The following is a 12,957-nucleotide window of genomic DNA, read 5'->3' as shown; positions in this document are numbered from 1 at the left end:
TCAGCTGCACAGACTTTCGTGTGTTACAAGCATTGCAGATGAAAGGCACGGGAGAATTATGCCTACCTAAGAGATCGATCACTTTGGTAGGCATAATTCTCCCATGGCTTTACTATTTATATTTAATAATGACCATTTTAGAATTTTAGTCAGGGTTGGCAGTGCCTACCTTGCCTACCCTGACGTAACGTGCCTGATAATGATGCACCTCTTGTTTTTAATTCTCAGTCTTGTTTTCAAGTTGCTGTATATCTAAACTACTTGCTATCTCTGTAATCATTAGCCCTCCAGCACACTACAAGTACCCACGTTTCATTACTTCCTCGCTTGTGCCTTTAGTTGCCTGAACCTGACTTTCTGGAATTCTCTCCTTGACATTTTTGTTTCACTAACTCTTTACTCTGCTGAGATGCTTCTTAAAACATATTTCTTTGACCAAGCATTTTGTCTCTTATCCTAATATCTCCTTATGAAGTTCGGTGTCACATTTTATTTGATAACACTTGTGTGGGATATTTTATTTAATTGAAGGTGCTCTACAAATGCAAGTTGTTGCACGTACCCTTGAAGTAAAAAACCAGAACCACAAATCTGCATTCGAAAAATAACCTTTCTTTGCAATTAACAGAAAACACTTCCTTGTCCTGTTAATTATTGGGTATTGGTACAAAAATGTACCAATTGAACAAGATAAATTTATAAGATAAATTATAAATTGAACAAGATAAATTTAATGCACCGAATTGTATCGAATGTACCTTGAGTTGCAGGAGTAGTTACGACGGTTGGTAGGTTTGTGCTCACTGGATTGTATAATTGCTCATTCTAAAGATTCTAATCTCTGGTGATGGTTTATGTAACAGTGTGTCAGGTGACCGAGATCCAGTGACGTCATTGTCCGACTTGTTTTTTTTTACACTGCCAGTACTCAGCTGGAAGAATGCGTGGAACTATCTTGCGTGTAAGAAGCAAATGAGCGTAGCAGTACACTGAAAACCTGCCGGCATTGCAATATGTGTGTATGTGTGTGTGTGTGTGCTACTACAGCCTGTTTGTGTTTTTTGATCACACTGTGAGATGCATGGTGTTATTCCTCAGAGACTGCTGAACAATATCTCATAAATAGGTTCATTGGAGTTATTGGAGTGATTTTTATCTTGGATCATGCAACGAAAGACTTTATCAATGAAAAATACAGTTCTCCGTGCCCGAGGCCGAGACAGAATGGCCATCAAAGTTCTATTTTGGGAGTTGGAGCAACATTTGAAGAGGTATTTCTAGAATACTTTAAATTACTTTAAATTAAAAAAAAACATTTTATTTAAAATTATATTTTTATGAAGCAATAGTGCTGCTAGGATTGAATGTGCATATTGCACATGCTGATTTGGAATAGTTTGCTGCTTGAGTTAGTAATTTGCTTTTAATCTACTTTTGACATTATGTACTGAACCATGTCCATATTTCTGGGAGTGGATTACTCCCAACTAGAGTAGATTAATTAATATCAACAAGTTTGCATTTGGTACGTCTTTCAGGGTTTTGTTGGGGAAGTAAATAGAGGTCGCTTGTCTTTCGAATGTGCTAGCAGCGCCCTTTGTCACTAATCGCAAGTCAATTGTGTTAAGTAGAGTTCAAAAGGAGCTTGGCTGTAATAAAATGGGCAAAGCTGGAATTTCTTTTTCACTGCAATAACATGTGGTTGTTTGCTGTCTAACAAAAAAAACTTTGACATACTTGACGTGGTGCTTCCCACAATATTTGCATTGGTTCAGTATACAGCACACTTCCATGCACTTGTTGCTTTACCGTAAACTAAGTGGTTTTCATTTTGCGTTCAGATTACATGGTCCTGTGCCCTGCATTGCAATCAGGTTGTGCAGTTTATAGCATTTGTGCAATGTGCCAATTCTTTAGGTCAGAAATCAATCTGTTCTCTTGTAGAGGCAATCAGATTTGGTGTGTAACAATGCAGTTTTTTGCGTTAAAAAAATTATATGCAGATTCATGTGATTTCATGTGAATATTATGTTGACCATATCTTGCCGTGGCTGATTTGCACCCACAGCTTTGTTAAATACCTGAACTCTTCTGCATGCAAGCTTCTATATTTGTGTACAGCTTAGTCTGGTGCTTTTCTCCGTAGTGTTTAAGGATTCTGGCTTGATAAAGAACATTCCTTAAGAGCTTTGGAATTTATTATACAGTTCCTGCTTTTCAAGTCTACCCACCCTGATTGTTATGCAATGCACCTGAATCTGTCCTGACGTTAACTGCTTTGTACTCTTCAGACTATGTACAATTTAAGTATGTTTTTCCAAAGTGTTGACTCCCTTTTTAAAAATAATTTGTGGGCTGTGCCATAACAAAGATTTATGACAGAGAATTCCGCAATATAATCATCCATGGCTTAATGTGCCATGTTACTCCAGCTTGACGTAAAAAGCTGGAGTAACTCAGCAGGACACGCAGCATCTCTGGAGAGAAGGAATGGGTGACGTTTCGGGCAAGACCCTTCTTCAGACTGCATGGATACAGCTTTGCGTATTTCATTTGTATCAATGTGATCAAAAGTTGTTGCAGAAATTCTCTGAAATATAATCGCCAAACAAGACTGAGTTAGGAAATAATTAACGTGCAAGAAGGAACTGCAGATGCTGGTTTAAACCGAAGATAGACACAAAAAGCTGGAGTGACTCAGCGGGACAGGCAGCATCTCTGAAGAGAAGGAATAGGTGACGTTTCAGGTCAAGGCCCTTCTTCAGGGTGGTCCGAGTTACTACAGCTTTTTGTGTCTATCTTCGGTGTAAACCAGCAGTAGCAGTTCCTTCTTGCACATTAATTATTTCCTAACTTAGCCTTGTTTGGTGATTATCTTTCAGAGAATTTCTGCAACAACGTTTCCTCACTTTGATACCAATGAAATGCGCAAAGCTGTGTGCAGATGTCTTGTACAAGTTCAACGAAACCACATAATTTTATATTCTGCACCTCCTAAAACCAAACCAAGAATTCAATTATGTTCTAATTTCCCCATATTTGTTGTATAATAATTAAAAAACTAAAATTATGATTTTTGAATTGGAATATGCACAGTGGATGATTAGTAATAGTAAGATGAAATGTGCATGGTCTAGGATATCAGTTGAACTTTCTGTTGGATGGAAATTGCACAAGCAAATAAAATGTTAGAAAAGTTGAGCCGTAAGACAAGGAAGATGTGAAAAGTTAGCCACACACAGTTTAGTTAACCAGGCATGGTCCAGAAGATAAAATGGACATGTATATTGATTTTTGATTCTTGCCTGACCATATTCAACAGATGCACATTGAAAGTAAACGAACATTTTCTTTACAAATTTGAGATGTGTGGAAAAAAAATTGATTCTTCTGTACATGGAGGAAGACACGGTGTCAAAAAACAGATGCTACCCCCCCCCCCCCCCCCCCCCCCACGACCCCCAAGTCATTTGAGCTGAAATCCAGTCCTATTGTAAAGCTCCAGACACCAAGCTCAGAATTTAAGTGCTTCAAGATGGCAGTTACATAAATTTAAAAATGGTTCACATTGCAAGGAACTAGTCTAGTCAAATACAAAAAGCAGTGTAATTAGTAGCTAACATGAAAGGAAATAGAATAAAAGTTGCTTTTAACTTTGCAAGTTTACATGACTGTCTTTGTGAAAACTTTTTTTTGCCTTCAATTTACTGTTCTCATGAATGGATATGATGCTAGTCATAGGTCTATGTCCAAGTAGTTTGAGATGTGGGAGCAAAATAACATACAGCATGTGGAAAGGACGAGTTGTGATCAATGGCATTGAAAAATAGACAAATGCTACGTGAAGCTTGAAAGCATTGGGAATGTGACCCAGCTGCAGCTTGTAGAATGTGATTTAGTTTCATGAAAGACTTTAAACATAATGTAGATATAAAATGTAATGATGATCCTGACTTCAATTAGCACCCAAAAAACTGATACCACAGAACTGCTTAAAAAGCTCTATGAAGTTGGTATAGATCATGTTGATTTGAAAATGAAAAAGCGTCGGAAAGAACTGCAGATGCTAAAGAAGTGTCTCAATCCGAAACGTTACCCATTCCTTTTTTTTTTCCAGAGATGTTGTCTGACCTGATTTAAAAAAAAATAATTTTTTTTAATCTGTTTGAAAATAAAAATTGTTTCAATATTCTGTTTTAACCTTTTGGATATTCTGAAGCAGTGCAATGCCTTTGCACTTTCCACCTTCTAGTTTGTGTTTTATAACATTTTTACTTTGGAGGTTAGCATTTTAATCACTTGTGAATGATTAAGAGCTCTATTTTGGAACGGTGATATAATTTGTGTCGTATTTTTCATCGGTGCACATGATGACATGCCCAAAATTATGTAATCCCAGTGGAAACCATTAACCACTGGAGAGGGTTTGCCTTACTGCCATTCTTCAGATTGGACAATGTCAAAAACCCTCCATTTATACTGGAAGGTGCTGTTTACATTGTTGGAATGTCAGATGGTATTCAGTAGGATCATTCGAGTGGGCATTGACAGATTGAATTGACTCTGACGATTGAAGCTGGAATTTATCTGGAACTAGGTGGTGGTGATTGAACCTGACGCGTGCACAGACACGCGTGCGCAGACAGACAGACACACACACACACACACACACACACGCACAGACGGACACGGACACAGACACACACAAACAGACAGACAGACAGACACCCCCAACATAACAATTTTTCATAAAGATTCAGATTCAGATTCCAACTTTATTGTCATTGTGCAGTGTACAAGTACAGAGACAACGAAATGCAGTTAGCATCTCACCCAGAAGAGCGAACACAGAATAATGGAACAGTAAATTATATATACATATGTACATACAGTAGCAGTGGTGCAATTTTTCTGGGGGAAGGAGTGTCCGGGGGGGGGGGGGGGGGGGGGGGGGGGGGGGGGGGGGGGGGGGCGGTGACTGGCAATCACCAAGGTGCAGCTTAATAGAAACCAAAAGGGATTTCTTATGAAGACTTGGTATGTGTGCATAATGGTACATCAGAAATAAAACAAATATTCATAAATCTTTGTTTATTTTGGTGTCAATGTACCAGACTACACTATAGTTTCACTATCTTCTTTCATACCCAAAATGTGTTAGATATATCTGAGTAGTGTAAGAAATAAACCAAAATGCAACATTCACAATGTAGTATTCTCAAACTATTTTCTGTTCCACATTCATGCCAATGTAAACTGACAGATCTCACTGTACAAACATCTGTCCAAATGACTGTTCCCCCTGCTATTATACTCCTCATCCCCTCTACAACCATTGTAATGATAAACAACATCATTCTCTTTAATATCTTCCACTTCCACCTAAACAAGAATGTTTTGCAAAGTGCAACTCTTAAGGGCCTGTCCCGCTGTATGAGGTAATTCAAGCTTGTGTAATGTACCTAGCGGGTACGTAGGTGCTCGTGGATGTCACGTAGTGGCTCGTACGAGTAACGGTAGGTACTCGGGAAATCTGGTAAACTCGTGACGTTTTTTCAACACTGAAAAATGTCCACGAGTAAAAAAAAGACTTGCGATGAAAAAAATTGTTACATTTTACTCGGACGAGCCCCTACGTACCCGCTACGTACATTACACGAGCTCGAATCGGAGGAGAACTCGGGAGAACTCTTGAATTACCTCGTACAGTGGGACAGGCCCTTTACCTGTTGAACCAGAACTGCAATTACTCCCCTCTCTGCTCAGTGTTGTTTCCTCTGGAATCTTATAGAATTTATCATATTACATCTCCCCCTATTTCTCATTGAATGTGTTGTCCAGCATCCAAAGCATGCAGGTACCACTTGTATGTTGGTGTTTCCAAGCTATCACCTTCCTTGGTCGCTTTCTCTCTTTCCTCTCGTGCTGCTTGTTTGAAATACAACATTGGATTTATATTTTTTTAAATGGAAGAGGGAGTGCCAATCAAGGAGTGTCTTATCCTGGACGGTTTTGAATTTGAAGTATATATGGAGGTTTTATACTCACTGAGATAAGTGTAGTACTTCATTGTGTTCTGGAAAGGTGTGGGACATGAAGACTGGGGATTCTGGAGGAGAGCTAAGCCACAGAATGGCTGGTTTGATAATTAGCACTAAATATTGTGCACTCAACGAATATCCCTACTTTTCACCTTGCACATGATTATTCAAGATTCAATTTAAATTGTCACATGTACCAATTCATAGCCATCCGAATGGGGGGTGCGATGGGTGCGGTTGCACCACACCTTTTTTCCAGAGTAAAAAGAAAATCCCGAAAAAAATAATAAAAATTGGAGGCAATCACTTTGAAAGAAATTACCGGAAATTCTGGTACTGGCTCACGGGATGATTTGGGAGGGGAAAAAATTTGCAACCACCCCGCCTGCGCAGTTGGAGGAAGCCGGTGACGCAGTAGTGTCGCAAAATGACGTGCGCAGTGGGCCCGGGCGGGATCAATTCACCACCATTTTCCTGCCTCGTGTCTAGTCTGGGTGAATCAGTGGGGCCGTGGAATATCGCGTTGCGGGAGGGGGAGTCCATCGCCTCCATCTGTGGCATCGGAACCCCGTCGCCGGTCAGCCTGGCGTCCATGGAGCGGGTTCGCTGCCGGCGAGCGGTCCAGGGCGACTGTTCTCCAGTCGCAGGCGGCAGTGGGAACGACTGAATCTGAACCCAGTCCTGGTAGATACCGTGACCCGACACCGGGCGCTGCTCCAGTCGGGCCCACCCGTCGCATCCCCCAGCCGGCCCCCCGCCTCGAGGTGGGGGGGGGAGCCTCCTCTACGGTCCCATGCCTCGCTCTTCCCTCCCCCCCTTCCCCTCGCCGCCGCAGGCCCTCGCCTCCGCCTCACCCCCCCGGCCGCGGGCTCTACAACGCTGCGTGGGAGGGAGAGAGAGGGGGGAGGACAAAGAGAGGGAGAGAAGGGCGAGAGAGGGAGGGAAAGGGGAGAGAGAGAGAGAGAGGGGAAGAGGAGGGAGGGGGAGAGGGAAAGGGGGATTATCTTTAGTGAGATTGCAAAATTAATGTTGGTTTTAGAGCTATTATTTTCTCCTCCATATCAAACAATTGGAACTGCTTTCTTTTCCTTGATAATAATACTGAAAAATATGAATCCCTTAGTTTGCGACTTTCTTTTTGCATCATAATTTTAATATAATTTGAATATAATTAAGCAGGCCCTGGACCCCGACCGCGAGGGGCTTCGTGCTCGTGTTGTGCGTTGCACGCACATTATTTCACTTAATTTTTGTAATCCTGTCATGCCACCCCCCTTTTTCAAAAGCTTCGTATGGACCAGCAATTAACGTACAGTGAAATTTGAGTTACCATACAGCCATACTAAGTAAAAAAGCAAAAATACCCACAGCACTTAAAATAAAGTTTGACATAAACATCCACCACAGTAGAATCAACATTCCTCACTGTGATGGTACAATGTTTGCAAATGATACAAAACTAAATAGTATTGTAGACAGTGAAGATGGTTATCAAGAATAAGCGAGTTCAGTATTCCGAAAAAAGTAAGGAATCATGGGATTTGTCAAAGGTCATTCACCATAAAGAAAAAGCCTGAAGAAGCTGTGTATAAATTGTTATCTTTATTCATAATTTATGTGTAAAATATATTTAATCTGAGGACGGGGGTGTGCCGTGTGGTCACATTATAGGAGAATTAATGGATTCCAGACTGGAACCTATCGATGATAGTTTCTGAGTCGAATTTCACTATTCTGCTCATTTCAAGGCAATGGAATTCTTCAGCCAACCGCAGCTGGGCAAACCGACAGGCCTGGACCGACGTCACCAGCAGTCCCAGCCCACAGCCAGCTCAGAGAAGAAGCTCGAATCCCGCCGGGCCAACCGACAGCCCCAGACTGATGACACCAGTGGCCCCAGCCCACAGCCAGCTCGGAGAAGAAGCTCAACTCCCCCTGGGCCAACCGACAGCCCCGGACCAACGACAACAAAGAAACAATAAATACAACAATTTCATAGTTTGAAAGCAGTATTTACTTACCTGGAAGAATCAAAGCTGGAAACAACAGAAGAAATGAAGGTGTATGTACACAGCTCCACTGCTTTCCAGCAATGTTTATGCATAGTGACCTTTGACCTTGGCATGTGCAGTCGGAATACGAATTTGCTTATTACAGAGGGATCTTGATTTGGTGGACAAGTGGGCCAAGGAAAGGCAAATAGATTTTAATTCAGATAAGTGTGAGGTGTTGCATTTTGGAAAGTTGAACCAGGGCATGATCTTCACAGTGAACGGTTGGGCTCTGGGGAGTGTTGCAGAGCAGTGGGATTTAATAGTACAACTACGGTTCCCTGAACGTGGCTTTGCATGGCAGATATGGCGATGAAGAAGGCTTTTGGCATGCTGGCTTTCATCAGTCAGAGAACTGAGTTTAGAAGTTCAGACGTATGTTACAGTTGTACAAGTTGTCCGGGCCGCTGAGGATGTTCTCCGTCGGGGTTCGGCGTCGGGGTTCCATCGTTCCCGGCGAGAAGGCCTGAGCATCGGGCCGCCCGTGGTGGCGACTGCAGGTGCTCGGGAGGCCCCGACCATGGGTGAACATCTGGGAAGATCGGCGGGGAGGCTGGCTGGACTTTGGTTCTTTCCCTAACTTTGGTGCCGCTGTGGGGTTATGTTGTGTCGTGGACTTCTGTGTTTCTGCTTTTAAAAAAATATTGTGGTGGCTCCCAAGGGTCGCGCCATCATACTGTCGAACCCCTCGGCCCGGGAGTGGTTCAGTCCGGAGGCGGTCCTTAACCAGAGGGTTTAAAGGCAGGGGTTTGGGTGCCATCTTTCTCTCGTTTGGACCTCCCTACAACCGGGAGGAACATAATTAAAGGTGCCTCTCAAAATACTCGACTCCTCTCTTCCTTTTTGAGACCCACACACCACAATATGTTTAATTTATTATTTATTTTTTATGTTACTTGACTGTAAGGAAAATCCATTTTGTTGCCTCTTATGAGATAATGACAATAACTTCAATACAATACAATACAAGACATTGGCGAGGCCACACTTGGAGTATTATGTTCCATTTTGGTCAACCTGCAATGGGAAATATGCCAAAAGATGGAAAGGGTGCAGTGAAGATTTGCAAGGATGATGTCAGGAGTTGGCCTGAGCCATTGGGAGAGGTTGTGCAGACTAGGATTTTTCCTTGGAGCGCATTTGGTTGCAGGTAATCTTGGAGCTGTATTAAATCAGAAAGAGAATGGATGGAGTCTATTTCCCAGGGAAGTGGAATCAAGAACTAGGGGGCATAGGCTTATGGTTAGAGGCGACAGATTTGATAGGAAACTGAGGGGCAACTTTTTTACTCGGAGGGTGATGGGATATATATATGCGAGAGAAAGTTAAAAAAAAGTACGTGGGCAATTGCCATTGCTGTGGAAATGCTAGTATTGTAAGTATGTACTGGTCCATTTGGGTTCTAAACCCTAGGTTGATGCAAAGGATATGGACTGGTCTCTGGGAGACGGTTCATCTAGTGAAAAATGATCACCTTGGCAATTGAGGAATATAAATTCATGAATTCAATAAAAGAAAATCTGGAATTAAACATAATGGTGTTATTATTGGTGACATGAAATTATCAGATTATCATTAGAAACCTACCGGATTCACTAATGTCCTTCAGAGAGCGAATCTGCCATTACTGGTGACTCCAGGCTCACTGATGTAGCTGTATTTTTGCTTTCTAAAATATTACAATTTTAGGGGCAGTTAGGGATGGACAATAAATGTTTAGCTAATTACAGCATACAAACACATGTATTAATTGTGTGTGTGTGTATATATGTATGTGTGCATATATGTGTATATGTGTGTGCGCAAGTGTGTTTATATATGTGTGTGCATGTGTGTTTATATATGCGTGTGCCTATGTGTGCGTATATGTGTGCATATATATATATATATTTTTTTTTTGTTTATTTTATTAGAAGTTAATACAGCACAAAACAGTACAGTGGAACCTAATTTTAGGTGCCAACTATGTAATACCGTAATCCATTCTATGTACAACCTCTAGTTTTATGTTATAAGAAGGAAGTAAGCAGGACAAGAAAAAGAAAACAATAGAAAGAGGAAAAAGTGGAAAAATAGATGGTAGAGAGTAGAAAAACATGAAGTGTGTTTATAAAAAATAAAAAAGGAAGAGAGAAAGTGGAAAGAAGCAATAGAAGAGAAGGCCCCTTAAAAGAGAATTTTTCAAATCTGTATTCGGAGATGTAGATCCATCCGCGTCATGAACAGAAATCAGCAATCTTTACGGTACCCCTGCATCACATGATTCCAAAAAGTCGATGAAAGGCGATGAAAGGAGACCAACTCCTTAAGAATTGGTCATATTTATCTATTAGTCGGAGTCTCATTTCTTCAAGGCGTGCTATGTCCATCATATTCTGTGTGCATATATATGTATGTGTGTGTGTGTGTGTATATATGAATATATATGATTTGGCCATCATTCATTTAAATGTGGCTGTCTCTAATTAGCTAAGGTTTGCATAGTTTGCAAAGCACAACACCCACTTATCCCTGTGGTGTACTTTGACCATGCGTGACTGTACATTTGTTTACTGAGATAAGATGGATTTGCAAGGATAATTGACTCTCTATGGTGGACAGCAATGTGTATATAATGTCAAGGTGTGAACTTGAAATCTTTATCAAAGTCCATTTTTTATAGTAAAACACGATATTGCTCAATCAGTGTTCAAGAAGGAACTGCAGATGCTGGAAGATCAAAGGTACACAAAATTGCTGGAGAAACTCAGCGGGTGCAGCAGCATCTATGGAGCGAAGGAAATAGGCGACTGATGGGGGGGGGGGGGAGAAGGAAGGAAAAGGGGAGGAGGAGGAGCCCGCGGGAGGGTGGGAGGAGACAGCTAGAGGGTTAAGGAAGGGGAGGAGACAGCAATTTTGCTAGCCCTTCTTCACCCCCCTTCAGTCTGAAGAAGGGTTTCAGCCCGAAACGTCGCCTATTTCCTTCGCTCCATAGATGCTGCTGCACCCGCTGAGTTTCTCCAGCAATTTTGTGTACCATTGCTCAATCAGTGCCTGTTTATGTAACTTGCACACTAGCATCCCTTTTGAATACCAATTTCATTTTTATTTAATATCTGTGCTTTGGGTAAAGTTACCTGAATGGAGTAGGAAGGGTAGGTCAGTCTAATGATTAATTTCAGCTCTGTGTAGCCTCCCTGTTCAGCAAATTTCTAAGTGCATTGTTGAACTGGTTGATGTAAAATGGAATAAGTGACACATAAATAAACTTTTTTTTTCCTTTGGCACCCTTCTGTGGGTATTAATCAAATTATGGTTAATTTCCTTGTGGCATACTCCCAAAATGTATTTTTTTGTAAAAGGCGCTTCTCTCTGTATATCTCCTTCAACTATTTTTTTTCCTTTGACCAAGTTGAGGTTCCTGAAATGTTATTTCACAGTTAACAGAATGAGGAAGGCAGAATGGCTTGCAGTAAACGATGGATCATTAATGGCTTGCTGGAGTAACTTGGCAAAGCTTGTGTCTAGAGAAAAAGTGTGGAAACAGGACCTTCTGCCCTCTCAGTCCGCGCCGGCCAATGATCATCCATACACTAGTTACTTAAACTCTAGACCTGTGTTCCTTCAATCATTTACACCTTTTATCCCAGTTTCTCATCCTACACACTAGGGGCATTGTAAAGAAGCCAATTAATCTTCAAACCTGCACGTCTTTGGAAAGTGGGGGGAAACCGGAGCACCCAGAAAGAGCCAGAGAAAACATACAAACTCAACACACAGCACCTGTACTCTGGATCAAACCTGAGTCTCTGGCGCTGTAAGGCAGCAACTCTACTGCTGTGCCCCTGTGCCGCCCACAAATTATGATATTTAATAGGATCATGCTGGATCTGGTCATTTCCTTCCCCTGGTCCTACATGCCTGCACTTACCTGAGCCAGTTGCAGAGGACCTGTGTCACTGACCCCTTGCACCACAAGTCAGGAAGCATGATCCAGATGGTAACTGGCCATCTGGGGTGTTGCCAAAATAACACCTCTTACTGGCTTTATCAGAAAGTAAAAGCAAGGAGAGGTGCAATGCCAGTTCTCAAAACTGTTGCTTTAAATATCTCTAATATTCAGACACATTTGAAATAATTAAAATAAAAACTTGCTAAGTTTTTTTATAATGTATGCTACATATTGTTTCTTAATTTGTAAACCTATAACTCCTCTAGTCTTTATTGGAGTCACAGTCCTGATGCGACATCTAAATGGCTCATGATCTGGAGTTATTTGGAGTATTGTGTGCAGTTTTGGTCACTCTAATCCAGGAAAGATGCAGAGGTTTTGGTGAGAGAGCAGAGGTAGTTTACTCAGTCTGAAGAAGGGTCTTGATCCGAAACGTAATCCATTCCTTACAGAGATACTGGTTGCCCCCCTGAATTACTCCAGCATTTTGTGTCTATCTTCTGGGTTAGAGGGTAGTTGGACAAACTTGGATTGTTTTTTTCTGGAACGTTGTAAGGTTGAGGGGAGACCTGAAAGCAGTATATAAAATTATGAGAGACATTGATGGGGTAGACATTGAGAACTTTTTCCCAGGAGGGAATTATCAAAGATTAGCAGATTCCAAGATGAGAGGAGCAAAGTTTGAAGGAGATGTGTGGGGCCTGGAATGAGCACTGAACGAGATGGGTGCTGGAATATGCTGCCAGGGATGGTGGTGGAGGAAGATATGATAGTGGCTTTTAGATAGGTACATGGACATGTAGGGAGCGGAGTGATATGGATAATGTGCAGCAGAGGAGATTAGTTTAACATGGCATCACGTTCCACATGGACATTGTAGGCCGAAGGGCCAATTACTCTAATGTACTGATTTGCATCCTTTTAACGGCAGCAT

At 41.6% G+C, this 12,957-nt stretch overlaps 1 protein-coding gene across 4 annotated transcripts in view; it reads left to right on the top strand.

Annotated features, from left to right (window-relative positions):
- The window catches only part of tsc22d1 (TSC22 domain family, member 1), a 161,227-nt gene that overhangs the window by 116,988 nt on the left and 31,282 nt on the right, over positions 1–12,957 (top strand). Inside the window, exon 1 of one of the 4 annotated variants that reach the window (XM_055644798.1) lies at positions 954–1,271. The exons of the other annotated variants lie outside the window; for them this stretch is intronic. Within the exon in view, the coding sequence (XP_055500773.1) occupies positions 1,165–1,271 (107 nt within the window). The 5' untranslated portion in view covers positions 954–1,164. Of the gene's footprint in view, positions 1–953; positions 1,272–12,957 lie in introns of those variants that run through there. 4 annotated transcript variants of the gene reach the window in all.

The sequence above is a fragment of the Leucoraja erinacea genome, chromosome 13, assembly GCF_028641065.1.
Source record: "Leucoraja erinacea ecotype New England chromosome 13, Leri_hhj_1, whole genome shotgun sequence".
Lineage (NCBI taxonomy): Eukaryota > Metazoa > Chordata > Chondrichthyes > Rajiformes > Rajidae > Leucoraja > Leucoraja erinaceus.
This window is presented reverse-complemented; position numbering and strand designations above follow the sequence as displayed.